The sequence below is a fragment of the Bacillus rossius genome, chromosome 12, assembly GCF_032445375.1.
Source record: "Bacillus rossius redtenbacheri isolate Brsri chromosome 12, Brsri_v3, whole genome shotgun sequence".
Lineage (NCBI taxonomy): Eukaryota > Metazoa > Arthropoda > Insecta > Phasmatodea > Bacillidae > Bacillus > Bacillus rossius.
Genome location: NC_086339.1, coordinates 19,292,089 through 19,312,030, shown reverse-complemented (window position 1 = coordinate 19,312,030; position 19,942 = coordinate 19,292,089). Strand labels below are relative to the sequence as shown.

General features: G+C 35.0%; 1 protein-coding gene across 5 annotated transcripts in view; it reads left to right on the top strand.

Moving 5' to 3' along the window:
- The window catches only part of LOC134537656 (patched domain-containing protein 3-like), a 44,289-nt gene that overhangs the window by 4,692 nt on the left and 19,655 nt on the right, over positions 1-19,942 (top strand). For 2 of the 5 annotated variants that reach the window (XM_063378334.1, XM_063378337.1), the window contains exons 1-7: positions 8,659-11,813; positions 13,523-13,631; positions 13,926-14,172; positions 15,898-15,968; positions 17,433-17,633; positions 18,274-18,388; positions 18,987-19,093. In XM_063378334.1, coding sequence (XP_063234404.1) covers positions 11,774-11,813; positions 13,523-13,631; positions 13,926-14,172; positions 15,898-15,968; positions 17,433-17,633; positions 18,274-18,388; positions 18,987-19,093 — 890 coding nt within the window. In that variant the 5' untranslated portion in view covers positions 8,659-11,773. Of the gene's footprint in view, positions 1-8,658; positions 11,814-13,522; positions 13,632-13,925; positions 14,173-15,897; positions 15,969-17,432; positions 17,634-18,273; positions 18,389-18,986; positions 19,094-19,942 lie in introns of those variants that run through there. The other 3 variants (XM_063378335.1, XM_063378338.1, XM_063378336.1) reach the window with 2 other exon arrangements.

The window sequence follows — 19,942 nt, the reverse complement described above, 5'->3', positions numbered from 1 at the left end:
TACATTTATGAAAATTAAAAAAAAAATGAAATTTCCGTATTAAGAATGTTAATAGTTATTATGTTTTTACATAATTTAATCCAATTTACAGATGTTTTACCTCGAAAAAATTGTATTATTAGAATAGGTGCCGTTTTGAAAAGGTTCACACCCATCACTGATAAAAAAAATATTTAACATTTATTTTCTCGTCAAAAATAAATTAAGTATCCATACAAACTAAAGACAGCAAACATGTAACATGATGAATCCATCTGACATTTTCTAATTTGTTTGGATGGCAGTGCGATTGTTTCCAGAATTAACCGTTTAAACGGTGCATACAGTCGAAACATGCTGATTTATAAGGTAATGGTATCAGTTTCAAAATACGTAGTAAGGCCTATATCCCTGTACAAATAATGTTAACAATGATTAAATAGCAAAAAAAAAAAAAAATCCGCAGATAGAGAAATAATTATACGGCGATATGGCATCGTGTGCTCAAAAGGTTTGTTTTGGGGAAAGGCACCAAGTAGGTACTTCGTACAGAACATAATTCACTTTGAAGTAGTGTAAACATTTTCATCAAAACCGTTAACCGAATCGGATTTTTCAGTGTTGCAGCACAAGGGGGAAAAAAAAACACCTCAGCGGCTAATGACTAGCATGTGCTTAGTGTACGATGCAGATGTAGCGTACGGGATAAACAAAACACGTGCAAGAGGTTGTTAATGTCAACAGAAGTCTCCTTGGGATCGATCTCGCGTGGTATGAAAGGTTTACATATGACGCACGGGTGGGTTAAGACACGGTGGCAATCAAAGCAAGCATTTACACGTGGATAGTTAACAGTGCTAAGCACTTATTTACGTTCTTTAATGATTCATGCAATGCGAAATTTTAATTCAATGCAATTTTTTGAACACGCCATTGCAGTTTTGCACTGTTTGTCACGGATAAAAAATTCAAGAATGGAAAATAAAAAATAAAAATGAAAACCTAAATTCTCGGTGAATAAGCCTAAATCAACTGATGTCGAACAGATGGGCCAAACGCTGAAACTGGACAGGTATTGTGGACAACACAATGACAAATGACAAATGACAAATGACGAACACATTAAGACTTTAAAAATTTAAAGTTCAGTATTAACCTATAGTCGGTGTTACGAGCTTACTGCGTGACGTGCCGACAAATGCGCCCCGAAAACAATACCAAGCCATTTTCACAATAATACGTTTTCTACTTAAGACACGGTAACAACACTTAAGCCATTTTACAGTGATAGGTTTTGTTCCTTACAGAGACACATTTGAATGGCTCGGGCAGACTGCAGTCAGTTGGAACACTATAGTTTTTCACGTACCCGTGAAGGTGACCCCGCCCGGCTAACGTCGAAAACATTTCCGGTGTTGCAGTTGCATCCGGCGCGAACTAATTGCAACGGGTCAGCATCGCACACGCGCGCACGCATGGAAAGATCGCGTTTTTTTTTTTGCCGCCGTAGTCCATTGGGACGGGTGCGGTTTCCACTGCAGTCTGGTTGTGAATCCATTACGACCATGGCGTGGTGGACACTCCCACCTCTAGTTGACCCGGGGCGACTGAAATGCTGCCCCTTGGAAGGGCAGCCCTTCAGGATTTTTCTGGCAATGGTTTGTTTGTACAGCGACTGGAAGGGCAGCCCATCCAATTTCTGAAAACATGTTTCTTTAAGTGTTTAAATAATCCTGAAAACTTGCTCCTTGGAAGGGCAGCCCATCAGGATATTTCTGACAGTAGTGTTTTTGAAAGGTTGTTTGAATTGTTGCCCCTTGGATGGGCAGTCCTTCAGGATTTTTCTGACAGTGGTTATTTTGTAAAGCGACTGGAAGGGCAGCCCTTCCAGTATCTTAAAATGTGTCTATTTTCGTAATTTTATAATCCTGAATTGTTGCCCCTTGGAAGGGCAGCCCATCGGGATATCTTTAACAGTGGTGTTTTTGAAAGGTTGTCTGAATTGTTGCCCCTTGGAAGGGCAGCCCTTAAGGATTTTTCTTGACAGTGGTGTTTTTGAAAGGTTGTCTGAATTGTTGCCCCTTGGATGGGCAGCCCTTCAGGATTTTTCTGACAGTGGTTAGTTTGTAAAGTGACCTAACCTAACCGAACCTAAACTAACCACTGTCAGAAAAATCCTGAAGGGCTGCCCATCCAAGGGGAAACAATTCAGCTCCCCCGTTGACCCCCCCCCCTCCAGCAACACCGACGGAGGGGATCTCCCGTCAATTGGGGGCGAGCCACGACCTCTTGGCCCGCCTGCCTTGTCTGTCTCTCGGCGCCGAGACTGGGATAGTTTGTCTGCTCCACCCACGTCCAGCGAGGCAGAGGCTGCGCCAGCGGTCCCTCGTTGCGGAGGTTCAGCCGCGCAGTGTTTCACAATCCGTGATCCCTTTCCTTCGTGGGGCTCTATAACCAACTAATATACCCAAAACGGCTGTGTCGACGGGAAGACATTTAAGTCCGAACGCTAGGATTTTCCCGGGGGGTCGCGGGCTCGATCGCCGATGGGAATGATTTCAATGGAGGGGTCGATTTTCCAAGTCGTAGTAGTTATTAAAGAGGCTAATTATTGAGAACCAAATGGCGGAAAAGGGGTGCGATTTCGTCCAAATCTTCTTGGGCGAGGGAGCACTCCATCGATGCAATAATTTTATTTATTAATCATAAACAACAATGAACGAAGACAACCACGAACGTAGAAAAATGGCTGTATCTTTAAAACTACTGAGCTGACGAGAATGCTACTTCTGCCACAGCTTTTCAGGAGGTTGTGTGTGTTTATATATAAACACACTAGCAGACGTCCTGCAGTGTTTATTTATTGACCTCTATGTATATATATATAAATTGATGATTTGTTTGTAATCTGGAATCTATAAAGCATTTGAAATGGTATTCCATTTTAAATTCGCCCACCAAATACTAACCACAGTCACTATCACTATTTGCTGTTATTGAGGATTAAGGGCAGTGAACATCATAATATACCAGTTTCCATGGCGAGTGGTTAAACGGAATAGAAGTTGATGCGCTGCAGTACCATCTAGCGGCGAGTTACAAAAAATGGATAGCATAAAACCTTCTCCATGGAAAAAAAAACACTTCGGTGTGCCATATTTCATGGCGATCGGTCAAACGTTGTCTGAGTTTATCAACGTCATACATACTAACATCCTATCATATATATATATATAATTTCTTAAGTGATATTTATTTACACTCGGTAGAGTAAGTCAAGGCGACGACTCATCAGAGATAATGAAAAAAGTACAACGTTAAAGAGTGGGGCACTCAATAGCACAGATGTGAAGTTTAAATATGGATCTACCTATTCCTCAATCTCGGTCAGGCCCTGTCTGTAAAATTTTTGCTTCCAACACTTTCCAATATGGTATGTTAAATAAAGGTGAAGGGTTATGACGTCACCGAGAAAGTCACTACCAGAACCATGTTTGTTTGACAAGTAGGATGACTTGAGTTTCCATCAAATATTTTTCATACAGGACGGGTTCTAAAAAGTATTGCTGGATATTGGATACATTCGGCCAAATCAAAATCGTGCTTAGCGAAAACGGCAATGACATTCGTTTCCATTTAAATGATTCTTTAAAATGGCGAAGAGTTAAATAACTAAAATACGTAATGTTAATATGAATGTCAAATTCTAAAACATTTAATGAGTAAAAATAAAATTGTTTTTATAAATTTAAAAAAAATCACTGACTATTAATTTTTATAATGTAATGAAAATTATCTTGAGCTAAATTTATACGTGTAAAAAAATTAAAAATGCAAAACTAGCATTAAAAGGTTAAAAAAATTTCATACAACACTGTGTTGCCTTCTTTAGTTGAAACTATTGTCAGATATATTGGAGGCAAATAATTGACAGTGTAACAAGGCCTTTAGAGAAGCGACGCTACAGTGTTACACTGGAAATGACCAAGAGTTTTGTCTTCAGAAATTCTATTAAATTCAATTTTAATCGTGAAGAAATGTCAAGACATTTCCAATATAGTTAGTGTGTATTTAGTAAGAACATGTGTACTTCATGAATAAAAAAAACTCAGTACTCGACAGAGATGTGCAACATCTAGCCTCGGTAACGATCTAACACATATGTTGTTGCAAATAGACTTATAATTCAAAACTCGTAAACTAAATTTAACGTACAATGTTTTAAAGTAATGCCGAGCATGATAAATATATATATATGCAAATTGTGTTTTCAACTACATTTCTAGACGCGAATCATACCCAGTTTCTGCAACCGCCGATAGAAATCGTTGCTGGAGCAGCTACACGACTATTGAATCATTTGATTAGCAGAGCGAAATTTTAAACTATATAATGAAACTGCTCGATAAAAACGAAAAAGACATGAAAAAAATACAAAACCACTATTTGGACTTGATTTTCGAAAAAAAATACTCCATATTATTTTAATATCCATTAAACAGTTAATACTATAAAGTTTCCCTTTGGCTTTGTGAACTTTGGTTCGCACCATCCGCCACAGATGGCAGCACCGTGGTTACACATTTCCGTTCCATGCAACTTCGTTCCATACACAAAATTACTCCTACCAAAATGCCGTATACCGACAGCTAAGATGTTACACTTTAAAAAAATATATATAATACTTGAAATATTTTTCTAATTATTTTTTCCATAATTATTATGGAGTGCACATAATTTTTTCTCCGAACAGTTTTAATATCAGTAGGTATAGATGAGTAAAATGCAATGCATATTTAGTGTGTCAAAATGTGCCAACTCTCGGAATCGTATTATCTCCTAATATAATACTGATACGAACAGCAATATTTGGACCAATTAACAAACCAGGAAATTAGAACGCTGCCAAGCATTCCGAAACAACTGATATTGATTAACTCGAGAGCGCCCGTTGAAAAATGATTAATATAACAAACATTAATTTAATATGCACGAAATTGTTATTAAAAATTTTACATCAATGCAAAAAAAATTCTTTCTGATATAAATTATAAGAAAAAATATATTTCTCAAAAAAAAATATATAATATGCATATGCTTTTTCCGATAATTTTAGCAGCAAGAATTTAAGCGATCAGAAAAAAAATTATATAATAAAATTTGAAAAGGCGTTACTTTAAAAATCTGCCAAAAATACTTTCGGGCATACAAACATAAGTTATATGCATACAAAAAAAATACCAGGGATTTTCAATAAAATTATAAACTGCAAACATATAATATGAGCTTATAAAAAAATAAAAACATATTTTCGAAAGGGCACAAGTACAAAATTCATAATACAATCAAAATAATACGAATAGTGCAAACTTAGATTTCCATAAACGTTTCCTCCGAATTTTGTTTCGAGCTAAACGTTTTAAAAACTATAAGCACAATTATTCATAAGTCTCCTGAGGCGCCCTAAGAAACATTTTAATTGATTACCGTAACTAATGTGTGTTTCACTTATGTAGCTGTTTTTTCGATTGATATTATATTGTTCCAGGTCCATTTATATTTTAAACATATCTTTATCGAGTAGGATAATATTTGTTAGAGGTGGGTCGAAAAGTACCAACATGATACTTTGGCACTGATACGCGCCTGTATCAGGAACGGCAAACGAGTACACTTGAAAAGTATCAGGTAGTTTAGTATCAGTTCAGAATTCGCCTGGAACACCACCACGGCCAATGTGCGCAGAACCCGATCGCAGATGACGGTCACTTGGGCGGAGCTTGTGAAAGGGGAGGGAGCAGGAACGACGAATAAGGGATAAAGAAGGGAAATAATGTAGGGGAGGAAGCGCAGGGGAAGGCGTTGAAGGAGAGGCGCAAAGCGAAATTGTTACGAGTCGTTTGGTTATTGTCCCACATCAAAGTACGCTCAGAGCGCAGTGCGTGCACAGACTCGTTCAATAATAAAACTAATGAAATTTTAATATTAAAAAGTACATTAATACTAGATATAATATTTATATTTGTGCACCTAACAGCTATGAAAATGCAAATAAATTCTCAGTTGACACTAATAACAGATGTAATCAACATTAGGACTTTTTTTTCCGAAAACAATTAGTAACTACTAGTGTTTTCATACATTAAAAGATTACGATTTTATAAAAAAAATTTAAAAAAAAAAACAGATACGTACATTAGTGAGCATACTATTACAATGTTTACGTTTCAAATGTTTCTTCAGATTAGTCGATGATGATTTATAACTCAGTTTTTGTTTACACAAATTACAATTAGCAAACTCATTATTTTCCGTAAAAAAATTCCACACAAATGAAGTCTTTTTCGTGCACTTATTAGGGATGCAAACGATACATCGATGTTTTCAAAACATCGATGTATCGTTCATGAAACATCGATGTTAGCATCGATGTTTTGAAGAGCGATACATCGCCGATGCATCGACGAAAAAGTCGAAAAACATCGACATCGTTCATCATTAAAATTACCCTAGTTTTTTATAATATTTTGGCTATCATTTCATGAATATTTATTGAATATATAGAAAACATTACTATACGACATTTAGTTTTCAAGATACAATTTTTTTAACTGCCTATACTTACTATAAAAACCAAAATTTTTAAGTAGGTATCAAAAATGTTGTAAATACTGAACTATTTGGTTGATTTCAGTATCAATTTTTTCCCAGTACTTTAAGATGTGTAAAATCATTTGGAAAAAAAAAAAATACTGTTTAAAAAATTTGTTTACATAAGAATTTTATTTAAAATTTGAAAAATATAGGGAAAAAGCAGCGAGCAGACTTCATGGACAATTTCATAGCTTCTTGTACATACAAGCACAACAGAGGGGGTAAGGGTATTTTGCCCCCACCCCCCTGAAACCTTGAAGTGGGGGCAAACGGGGGCAAAGAAAGTGCTGTACAAGTCGGATATGTTATTTCCACTAGCTGTGTAATCAATTTTTAGATAATAAAACTGCTTGTATAGCACCATTTTCCACCTTGAAATACAAATTTTCCCGGGGGAGGACCCCCCGCTTCAATAGGGGGGATCGATGATACTTTATAAAAAGGTATATTGCCCCCCCCCCGCCCCTTTTGAAAATTTAGTTGCACCCCTGCATACAAGCTAGTGATTGGTACCGATACGGTCTCGCTAGCTCTATCGAGAAAATTAATGTTACATTTTTAACCTGCACATACACTTCATGCTTTTTCCTTATTTTTGACGTGACAACGTCTAATAAATCGATGAATGCCGACTGCACGCACGAAAAAGTGTCCCGTAACGCAACGTTTGTTTCGTCTTTTCGTTTTGTCGTGTTTTAGTTTCGTTTCAACCGTTGTGCTGAATTTTTTGGGTTCAATATTTCTGTGTCATTATCATTTGTGGGGTTTTTTTTCGTTCTCTTAGTACATTTTTTTCTTTGTTTTGTTTACCATATTTCTGTTACGGAATATTTTGTGGTGTTTATATCCGTGTGGACAACAGAAATTTTTTGCTTAATTTTTTTTTTTTTTTTTTTTTTTACCTTTTTGAGTTTTATTTATTTATTTATTTATTAGTTTTTCTTAAACAGAAAAAAAGTTCTTAGCAATGGAGTATGTCCAAAAACTTACATCAAGTCCCACTACGATGTGTCCCGTAACGCTCATTGTACGCTTGCGCCGCATCTCTCTTCCACTCGATTGGAACAACCATCGATTTGACTTTTCAATCATGTTTTCGTCGTTTGAATTATTAATATTATGTAATTTAACGATCGTCCACCGATTTTCAGCACAATCGGTACAGTTATTTAAAAGTAATGTTGAATTTTCAAATCCGTTTGTTGATGTGACGTCTAATAAATCGATGAACGCCGGCTGCACGCACGAAAAAGTTTCCCGTAACGCACATTGACCCACTACGATGTGTCCCGTTACGCTCATTGTACGCTTGCGCCGCATCTCTTTTCCACTCCATTGGAACAACCATCGATTTGACTTTTCATTCATGTTTTCGTTGTTTGAATTATTAATATTATGTAATTTAACGAGCGTCCACCGATTTTCAGCACAATCGGTACGGTTATTTAAAAGTAATGTTGAATTTTCAAATACGTTTTTGTACACACAATGGTGTTTTACAGTTACACATAATAATTCAAATTACACCCGGGATCTTTTGCACAATGTTTAAAAACATATTGTAACACATTATAAATAAGATAGGTGTATTTGGGATGTGTATTTGTTATAAAATTATATTATAAAAAAGAAATCATATTATTCCCCTACGGTGCTGTAATCTACGGTGACGGACGCGAGCCGAACGAATCGTGCTATCTATCCGCTTCCGCGGCAACCAGGCACTCGTTAACACATATTTTCCTTTGTTTATCGCGAGGGGCGTTATTATGAATTAATTATAAATAAAATTCCGTGTCGGAGGCCACAAGTGCATATCATTTTGAGCAATGGAAGACATAAAAAAGTAAAATATTATCAACGAATTTTAATCTCAGCCCCAGTGCACCACGAGTGTCTGGGTTAGAGATTAAAGCCGAAATTATTTCTTAAACTGACTTTACAGACAACCAATTTTTTTTTCAATTGCTTTTAATACATTATTTTGTTTTGCATGAGACACAACTGTAAATGGGTTGTGGAAACTGGTATAGGAATCGGTTGCAATGTTATGTAGCCTTTTTTTTGGTAGTTTCTGTTATTCCCGTGCCAGCGGAAAGTATCGCTAGTTGTAACATATTAGATCATACTGGAGACTTTTGACAATTATATTTTTACATATTAACGTAAATAAGTAGCTTTTAACAGAAATATTAATAATTTTTATTTTTAAATTCAAAACTATGTTTTACTTAAGTTATAAGTAATCTTGTAATTATATATTTGACACATGTAGTCATAGTAGTGTGTTTGTTTGTGTTTGTAAGTTGGAATAACGTGCATCTACGAACAAACAATTATTTTTCATTTGGAATATTTAATTTACACAGTTGGAGATATACCTACTGATAAAACATGAAACTAAAGCCAGACTTTGCACTGCAGTGGCATGCAGGTTGAGGACATGCGTTGTGATTGTGCCGTTTGGTTTGGTTAGGCATGTTTTTGTGCTCTGGCAGAGCAGTGAATTGTAAAGCCGTAATATCCTATGAAAAGAGCCGCGACCCTAGCTCAAGGGGAATGATCCAATAGTTCCATTCGTATTCATTTCTTTGCTCTTGTTGATAGACGATACCTACGGACAAGAAATGAAAAATTCCATTGACCTTTATGAAAAGAAATTACATTTAATGCTGGGAAAAATTGTATCCTATGTTGCATATGTAAAATTTAATTCTTGAGGAAAGTACTATGAAAACACAAACATTTATAAAAATGTTTACAGATTTCCAATTTCATAGTAACTACAAAAATGATAACTTTTATGTACAAGTTCTTGGCAATTGTTGCGGGAGTAATTTGGTAGACATTAATTTAGCAGCTTCTGCGAAACAATCAATGTACATATTTATCAAGATCTTTGAGAATATAACTTTTTGTCACATGTGGATTTTTATTGGTGACTTTTGTTTTTAATGATACTTTCCACATGTGCCTATGTGCAGGGCAGAAATTTAGGATAGGTTTGCGAGATACATATGGGTAAAACATATACCGTTATTTTCACACTCGATTATAATTGTGCAAAATTTGTATGTAACGGGACAATTGAGAGTTATTTAAAATTTCGGAAAAGGTATACCTTTTTACAGATAAATGTGCATAGTCTATATTAGCCTGCCACTATAGTTCAGCCCCATGATATTTTGACACATTTATTGTAATATTTAGCATGGAAAATGGATTGTGTTTTGCGGAAACAATGGAATAGTCCGTATTCAATTTAATGTTAAGTAGGTAAAGAAAAATTCCCAGTATAACTTTTGTTTTGTTAATATTTAAGAAACTGTTCGACACTGCCAACCACAGAAACAAATGTAATATATTTGAAATTTAAATTGTAGTTCATGTACAACCCAGCCCTCACTAACATGGAGGATTTATTATGACAGGTTCTAAGTAGGGGCCCAATTATGTGAAGATTGGTTTTTTTCTATGCTTATTTTTTCGTATAACATACCTCCAAGTAGGTCACGTGAAACTAAACTTATTTTTTCAAAAATCTCAATTGGTTACTAAAGTTTAATTGAAGTCACTTGTCATTTCTTGTACGTTTTTGTAGGTTATGACATTGATCAACATTTATTATAACTTGACATTGGTGTTAATATATTTCTTAAAATAAATTTTTTTTTTGTGGTTACGTAGTTTGTGTTATGAAGAGGGGTAAAGATGACGCTGGTTATTTGGTTGCTATTCTGGAATCATATCCTTAATTGTTACCATCCTGTTTCTGAGATTGTATATTCAACATGTTTCCCTACACATGTATTGATTATGTGTAATATCGGTTGCTTAAATTTGTCAAGTTTATATGTTCACATGTTAACTTTTATAAGCCACTTTTGTAAAATATATTCTTTCATTTAACACATTATTCATTTGTGAGAGCTTATGGTTTTTTTTGCTTGCATTTTCATGTTTTAATAGAACTTGTTAAATGAGTGTATATACTACAGAGACTTATGAAGATGTTATTTATTTCAGTGCCTTGCTGCCTGACTAAAAATATTTGTGTTTTGTCTTATCAGAGTGATAAAAGTCGTTTCTGAACTGTAGTTGCATTGGTGACCATGGTGCTTCACAAATATAGCTGTCAGAAATTCTTACATTGTTGATGTGTCACATTGCAAATAAACTTTCTCTACACTTGCATTAAAACTTTTTGATTAATCTAATTTCCTTTTTTTATCATCCTGTAGTGTAACCTGACAAGCAGAATATTTTGCTCCACTAATTTGTTAAAAACTTCTGTTAATTAATATTTAAAATAATAGCACATATAGGTTTTTCTGCTAAAACAAGATAATATAACTCATAAAAATACTAATTAATTAAATAGTGTACATACCAATTCAATTAGAATGCTAACTCATATTCCCAGATGAGAACATATTTTTTTAGTATATGGTATACCCTTTTGATGTTTGTAAACATGTTTTTATATTCATTAGGGAAACTTTTTAACAGAGGTGTTATTTTCTCCCCAAACCTTTCCCCTTAAAATTAGCATTTGTAAGTAAATTAAAGTTGTAAATCTGGGATAAAAAGTTGTGTATGTACTTTTGTATGAGAGTTTCTAGAATATTTAATAATAATTTCGTTTACTATGTTATGGCATGTAATTTACATTTTAAGCAAAATTCTCGTGATATCCACAAGTTTTTACAAAAGGAATATATCAATATCCTATGTCAAATCTATTGCAACTTGAAACAATGTCACGATGCGTCGTAATAATTTTAATATACGGAGGCGGCAGCAATTAATTATGTAACATGTTAGAACCCACATGTATATCACGTCATAAGATTAGCAGCAAATAAGTATTACATCCAAAGCTGATCCAAACTCCATTATGCTTTGACAAGAAAAAACATTTTCATGGTTACGTTACCGCTACCAAACATAAACAAACAAAAAAAAACATGAATGTGTGCGTGCGTGACAGCTTCCCACTGCGCATGCGCAAGTTGTTAGTTCTTATTTTGTCCGTGCCAGCGTCAACTTCGCTGCAAACGCTCCATAGCAGCCATGATAGCAGTCTGCTTATCGTGACACGCGTTTAACATGGGAGTTTCCACTCTTTCAGAATGATTGTATGCTCGTTGGTGGATATTGTGGTCAGGAACCTGTAGTAGGTATGGTTTTTGGATACATACTATAATTTTAATCATTTCGGCATGTTTTTCTTAATATTCAAAAACATCGGTTAAAACATCGATGTATCGGTTGTCAGAACGATGTTTTTTTTACATCGATACTTTTTCGTTTGAACATCGATGTTCATGATATCGATGTTTTTAAGAGCGATGTTGCATCCCTAGCATTTATCCATTCCTTATTTCACTATAAAGATACTAACTACAAAGTATGACAGCCCGCAACAATGTACATGGTGATACACGGCCAGGACCTTACAGGATAACTAGCTTGGGCATAGATATTAGGTAAAATTACCCTGTGGTGTCTGGGACGGCCATGTTCGTTTCAGGGATGAGCATGCAGCACTCGCACAAGGGGGCCGAGGCCAAATGCAGGGCACGACAACATCATTAACACTAATACATATACGATACAAAACAATGCCGCCTCTCGAAATCTTATAATTTACTGATATCATACTGGCATACACATCAATATTAGGACTAATTAAAGAGCAAAGTTCGATAATCTCATGCTTCACTGGCCAGCATTCTATAATGACTGATAAAAAAAAAATAACAGTTTACCTTTTATTGTTCCAATGATTGATCAATCAATGTTCTAAGTGCTTATCAGTAGCGAAACTTGCTCGTTGTTAATACTTTTTTGAGCGAGCCATGTCATATGATAGTACCAGGCTATTATGCCTAGTGATGGGGTATTAGAGTTAGTGTATTTGTCAGCCTAATACTACCACAAGTGTCCATTAAAATTTCTCCACCCCTTAAAAGTTTAGCTTCTTAAATTATTTTGCTTTTAATTGTACGCATTGCGCATATAGATCTTACCTATAAAGTTTTACTATGTTAATTTATCAGTAAATCCAGTTAGGGATCTTTATTTTATTAGAAATTCTAGCTAGTTTCTCTTTGGCCTGATGTGCAAAGCTATATTTGTATTTGGTTGGTTGATGGTTGGTAATATGTTGAATTTAAAAGGTTCGCCTTTGCAAATTTATTGGTTACATTCAATGATATCTTATTTTCAGGTATTGTTTTGGACATTTAAGTATTTGGTATTAAATTTTATGTATATTTGTATGCTACTGCATAGTATTGATACAGAGTTAGAACTTTAATTTTAATATTATAATAGTATCAGACATCCATGCTGTAGAGAGATGGATGTTAACTAAGTATTGTTTTAATGTTTGGATTATACATTTTAAATTTTGAGATATGAGAAAATTCTGTTTAGTAGAAAAATTAAAGTTTTGTAAGCCATGATGGAAGACCTTAGTTTTCAGGTCTGGCTTTAGTTTTTGAGGGAATTATTTGGGTTTTAGGCCAATTCATGGTCTTTTTCACAGAAAATGTTGTCCATCGACTCACGCAAACGATTATTAAAAAAAAAAAAAAAAAAAAATACTTTCGAAATGGCTGAAATTTCAGAGAGTACATTCCAAAGCAATTCCCCAATTTTTGTTTATGAGTGCTACCATCTTCATGTTGAGGTCGGAAACGTTTCAGGCAACCCTCGTGTGTGTGTGTTAATTTTTGTTATGGCAAATTTCAAAATAGGTCATTGTCATATATCAAAAAAAAAGTATGACTTCTAAAGCGCATATGTAAGTAGGACACACACTATTTTTCTAGTTTCTTCAATGACCAGTCCTCCAATTTAATTACTTTATCGTGACCTGTAGACGCCAGTGTCCGGCGGGACCGCCCAGAGGCGCTGCGTACAGATGGCCGTGCCTGTGGTTGCTTCTCCTCGCCCGTGGCCGGCGGGACCGCCCACACAGGGTCTCCACAGTTAGTACTTTCGTACTAGATCTAGTACATTTTTCTTTAATATAATAATATTATTGTAACTCCAATATGTTTCATTATTAAGCGTAATTATTTTTTAAAAAACTATGGAATGTATGTGTGTGTGGTGTGATATTTAAGTTCGAGCATTGCAATGTCATAATAACTTCCTAAATTGTTAAAAATCATAACAAATTATAATTTAGTACTTTTTTTTTCTAATCTAGTACTTTTTTCTCGCCTAAGTTGGTACGAAATATTTTTTTTCCTCGTGGACACCCTGCGCCCGTGTCGCAGGCTGGGGCGGCTGGTGGGCCGGCGCCCGCTGGTCGCGATGGCCGCCTCGGTGCTGCTGCTGGCGGGCGCCAGCTCCGGCCTGCTGCAGTGGCGCGAGCAGGCGGACCTGGCGCAGCTGTTCCTGCCGCTCGCCTCGCCCGTGCGCGAGCACGCCGCCTGGGTGGAGGGCCGCTTCCGCGACGACGTGCTCTTCGCCAGCGTCATCGTCGAGGCGGACGACGTGCTGGCCCGTCCCGTGCTCGCCGCCGTGAGTGTCGTGGCGCGCATCTCCAGCACGGTTGACATCGTGCGGTCTCCGCCGTGACGAGAGACGGCGGATGAATCGGGGTTCAGTACAGACCTTTGAATATATATACTGTATAGAAGTCGCCAGCCCAGGTTAAAATTTCTAATACGGTTTGAGGTAGTTGGTTAATTCACCGCCGCAATCGCCACCATCTCTAGGGCATCGACTTGTGGTGGTCCCTAGCAGACAAGTGTCGAACTCTTCAAACACCCCTTCCCCCTCCCGTTGAACGAACTTGAGCTGCAGTGAATGATGGGTGGGGGGTGCGGGGAATGACAGCGGGCGACAGTGCTGTGCTCTAACGTGTAAATAACAACCTAAGACGATACAGGGCATTACGGCAGCGCACTGCAGCGGTGAAGTTCCCAAGCTGCTCTCATACGCTTCTGAAAAACATAAGAGTAAATCCTATCCACTCGCGACTTCTATACAGTATATATATTCAAAGGTACAGACAGATGGGACTCAGAACTATGACTAGAACTTTGAATTTTGAAGTGTCCAACCAGGAGGTGGTCAGAGGCTTCTAATCTGATCATTTTTGAAAATTAGTGTATCAAAGGGTTTCTTAATGCAAATATAACACTAAAATACAAAGCGAAAATATTTTATTTTAGGGGCAATTAATGTCAACTAATAAACAAGTTTTGGATGTTGTGTTTGTTGTTTTTTTCTATTCTTAAAAACACAAAAATTCAAAAATATTCTCAAATAAATACAACTGTACGTTTTGCAAAAGATAGAGAAAATATCCAGCGAAATATTGACCAAATTTAAACCCCGATAGCATCTATACTTATTTAGCCAGCACGACCTACAAATGGAATAGGTAATAAATAATTTGTGTGTTTTTTTTTTCAAGTGTATAACATTTGCATACAAATACAACCCATCGAGTACTGCTGCTATCTGCGTTTATGGCAAGTAATATGATAGCTGAAATATTATACATAAATTGTATACATAAGTTGCATTGCAACTTTCGTTAACCTATGAGTGTTACACTTTTGTTATGCTGAGTCTACCTTGACTTTAACTTACCAACTGTGAAGTACTTTCATTTCAAAAATTATATTTTCCCTATGTATCTCCAAACAGTAATTTCATATAATAATAAAAATAATTTATTTCCTCTTTTTTTATACTTTGACTACAATTCACTTAATTAAACAGTAACATTTAGCACTCACAAAAGCAAGCTTGTGTGTGACTGCATCTAGTCACTTTAATCTACGACACGTGCGGTATTTCAACTATTGTAAACATCTTAAAAATTGTAAGAATTGGCCAATAAATAAATAAATAAAAAGAACTTAAGAGATCTTACATAGGTTATTATAAAGTTTAAATTAAAAAGAGCAATCAATTTAAATACAAGATAATGTATAACATTGTTTCAGAAAAAAATCTATTTATAAAAAAAGTCAAAAATTAATATTCCAAGGTAAAGTAGAAGTACTCAAGTTACAGCAGAATATGCAATTATACTTAAATGTTACTAAGCCAACTCAGCTACTAGGCAGCATAAAGTGGACTTTGAATGTGCACGACGCTGCAATGAGAAAGTACTGCATGAATGTTATTTTCGTGGCTTAGAACTACTGAAATATAGTTGATTTTTGGTTAGTCATGCCATATTGAAAACACCACTTGATGTGCATGACTAAATCAGTTTTTTTTGTCTAGATACTGGACATTGAGATGGCTGTGAGAAGTGTCAACGTCTCTGGACATGCATGGCCAGACGTGTGTGCGGAGTAAGTTGACAAACACAAAATATTGAAGTTTCAAATAGTGCTGGGTCGAGCCTTCAATTTTCTCGAACCCAAATCTCAAAATTTTTAAAGACTAGCTCGAATCCATCCCTCTAATCTAGATCTCAAGGACATGGGTGGCTCTAGCCCAGTGGGGGGGGGGGTGTTAGCCAGAGCTGGATTAGAGAGTTTCAGGATGGGCAGTCAAATTTAATTTTTGTGGGTTGCAAAAAGTGGACATTATACGGTGAAATAGTTATACAATATATTATACTGACTGAAATGGTATGATAGGTATATTTGTTCTAATTACCTAATTTTATATGTATCTATTAGGGGTAATACTAAAAGAAGAAGAAGAAGAAAAAGAAGAAGAAAAACTAGTTTTACCCGGGTTAACTTAGCATTACCCAAGTAAAGTCTGAATAATCACTAAAATAAATTTGAATTTGGCATTTACACGTGTACGTCTACCTAACTCTGACTGGGTTATTTTAGAAAAGGCAAATAATTTATAACTTTAGTTTAATTTAATAAAAATAACGACCGACAAAACACTTATACCGTAACTAAACATATACTATAGTCTTCGATTTGGCTTCTTTTACACATTTAAAAGAGCTGATTAATTACAAATACTGTTTTTTGTTAAAGTAAAAGCAGTTTTAACCCTTCACAGACAATAACTGTTTAAACTTTTTATAAAAATGCTTGCGGAACACTTTGAGTGCTCTCTGGCCGCCATTCTGTCTCTGAGCTGCTTGGCGGATGTTGGCGTCCGCGCGTTTTGTGCCAAGAGCTCAAAAATGATGCAACACCCAACATTACCCAGTCAGCGTTGGGTAAATCTAGGTGTACATGGATAAATGCCGAATTCATATTTAATTTAGTGATTATTCGGACCTTACACCCAACAAACTTGGATAATGCTAAGTTAATCCTGGTGAACCTAGTTTTTCTTCTTCTTTTAGCATTACCTGTAAAAAAAAAAAGATATTTTTAAACACACACACATCCTTATTGGAACATGAATATTTTTAGGATTTAAATAATATATCAGTATTTCTCTTCTTTATAAAATAATTTTTCAATACTTTAATTTAAAAATGAAACACATAACTAAAACAATTTTTTTTTTAAATTTTTAATGAGACCATTGTCCATTTAAATACATTAAGTGAAATTAAATGTACACTTAAAACACTCATAAGAACACGGAGTATAAAAAATAATTTAAAACTTAGCATTTAATGCACACGGTTGTAAAAAAATTATGCCTGGTACGTGGGCGCTAGTCAAAATTTCTGCCCCGGGTGAAAGACATACCTGCTGTCATGGAAGACCTTCTAAGAAAATTTCCATTTGTGATAGGGCATTTAGTAAACAACCTGCTAAAATAATCTTCTAAAATCAGCAAACAGACCACTACTGCTTTTAGCTATCAAATGATTTTTATTATTCTTTCAGATACCTGTCGTGGTTCAAGGATAAAGTACCGGAAGAGTTTGAGGAGGAATTCTTGGAGGCCAAGAAAAACGGAGTTTACCAGGATGGATGCGTTTATCAATCAATGCTTAAGATATGGACAAAAAATGGATATTCTGAGGACATCCTGCCATTCAGCCAAGAAAAAATTTTAGACGATGTTACAAAAGCAATTAATTACAAGTAAGTGGCAAATCATCTTTTGTTTTACTTTTTTTGTAATGCACAGTGGCACTATGTTACATTCTAAATTTGACTGCAAGCCAGTGTAAACATAGAGATAAGAGATACATTTTATTTAGCTCTAAAACTAAGTTATAGTTATATTTATACATATTGACATTATTTTACAAGTTATTATGTATAAACATAGTCTACCATTTGAAATCTCTGGAAAAAAAATTAACTTTTAAGTAATTTTGGGAATACAGACATATTTCTTTTAAAAATTAAAATGTTGAATTTGAGTATTTATTTCTACGTAAATGTATTTTAGCTTGCATTTCCTTAACCTTCTACAATGAAAATATCTAGACTAATTTATTATTACACTGTAATATTTTTTTTTTGCAAGGAAAATCCTTGGAAACTTAGTTGCCAATGATATCACTTGTGAAACTGCAATGGTACAAAGCTTGCCTTGCAATTTTACAAGTGATATCGTTGGCAACTGAGATTCCAAGGACTACCTTTGTCAAAGTACAAATTTTTTTCTAAAAGTTACAAATTTATGTTGCTTCGCCGGGTGCAATGTGGGGCAAACCCAATGTGAGTGCGTACATTGAACTAATTAGCACATGCTGGGGCATGAAACTGTTTCCAGAAAGCACAAAAATGTTCTGGACGAAATAAAGCCGCTGTTGTCGCAGATCTCCTACGACGCTAACTTGAGAGTGACGGGGGCGAAGGCAACGATACTGAACTGGATGCTGAAAAGGGTACGTTGTGGTCCCCACTGATCAGTTACGTTCCACACACAGCAACATTTATTTTGTAAATGGAACAGAAGTGTTCATTTAAAATTACAGATATTTGTAAATCTGTAGTTTTTTTTTACGTGAAAACTACTGCATTACTACAAATGTGTTCGCAGTAATACTGGGTTAGGATTCTTACCCGGGCATTTATTTTTTGTGTTGTCCAAGTACCTAAAATAAAGTTATTTTTAAACATTCGCTGAAACGTTTTCCAGTATTAACTGCATACATTAATAAGCATGATAAAATAAAATGTAAATTTATTTAATATTTGATTATCTTTTCCATGGTTTTAATAAATTATGCTTGAATGAAACATCAAATTATGAAATGATGCACCAATTATCGTAAAATATGCTCATTATCATCTTGAAAAACCTATTTCATATGTGCAAAATAACCATAGCCATGTGGTGTATAAAGATACTGTATCTTACTTGTAGTATTACACACTATTTCTTGGCATTTAGTTTCAAAAGGAATCTCTTGCGAAAATACAGAAAAAAGAATTTTCTGATTTAGAGGTGTGTCATCAGGAGTAAGATATTGGTTTTTCCAGACAGTTCCCGAAACACCTAACTGGGAGTTGGAGTTCGTGCACGCTACCATGTATCCCAACAAAACTCTCCCACCAGGAATGAAGATCTACTCTGTTTCGGACAGGAGGTAACAACATGCAATGTTGTTGTTGTTGTTGTTGTTGTTGTTGTTGTTGTTGTTGTTGTTGTTGTTGTTGTTGTTGTTGTTGTTGTTGTTGTTGTTGTTGTTGTTATTATGAAAACTAAATAATTTCAATTTTATTATTCAGGAAGGAACTCAGAAAATCTGCTTTAAGATAGTCCAACATAAAAAAAAAAAACATTAAAACACAACTGAATGTAAAAAGTCTAATTTATAGACTTACAATCTCGTCTCAGCCAAAGCTTTAGCATCTCATTAAGTAAGTGAAAAAAACTGAAGAAGAAATTTTAAAATTTCTAAATAATCGGTGAACCTGAATTTTAGAATATTTATACGCGTGCCAAGAATAACTTTTATTGATGATATTTTAATAACGAATGTCTGGGGGGAAAAAAAAACTTTCTAAGGGTGATATTACTAGGTTATCTTAAATTGAGAAAAAATTATTTCACCAGCCTACAACGTATACATTTTGGAACATAAGCCTAATATGTATTTTTATTTTAAATTTAAGTTTATTTTATTTTATGTCACTTTTTTTTTTTTTTTTTTTTAGTTTTTTGATTTTTAATGCAGAGTATAAAAAATTTTTTGTACCAGTACTGTAATTTGATAGTTGAAACTAACTGCTTTCATTTCTTGAAAAAAATATTTATATCATTGGGTATTTCACTGACAGAATAAGTGATGTAGTTATTTTGTGGCATACATGGAGTTAAGATTTTAGAGAAGTATTTCCATACAATAGTAATAATCTAATAATACATAAAAAGTTTAATTTTGAATACATAATTTGCTAGCTCTTTAAAGAAAGTTATATTTTGATATTATAAA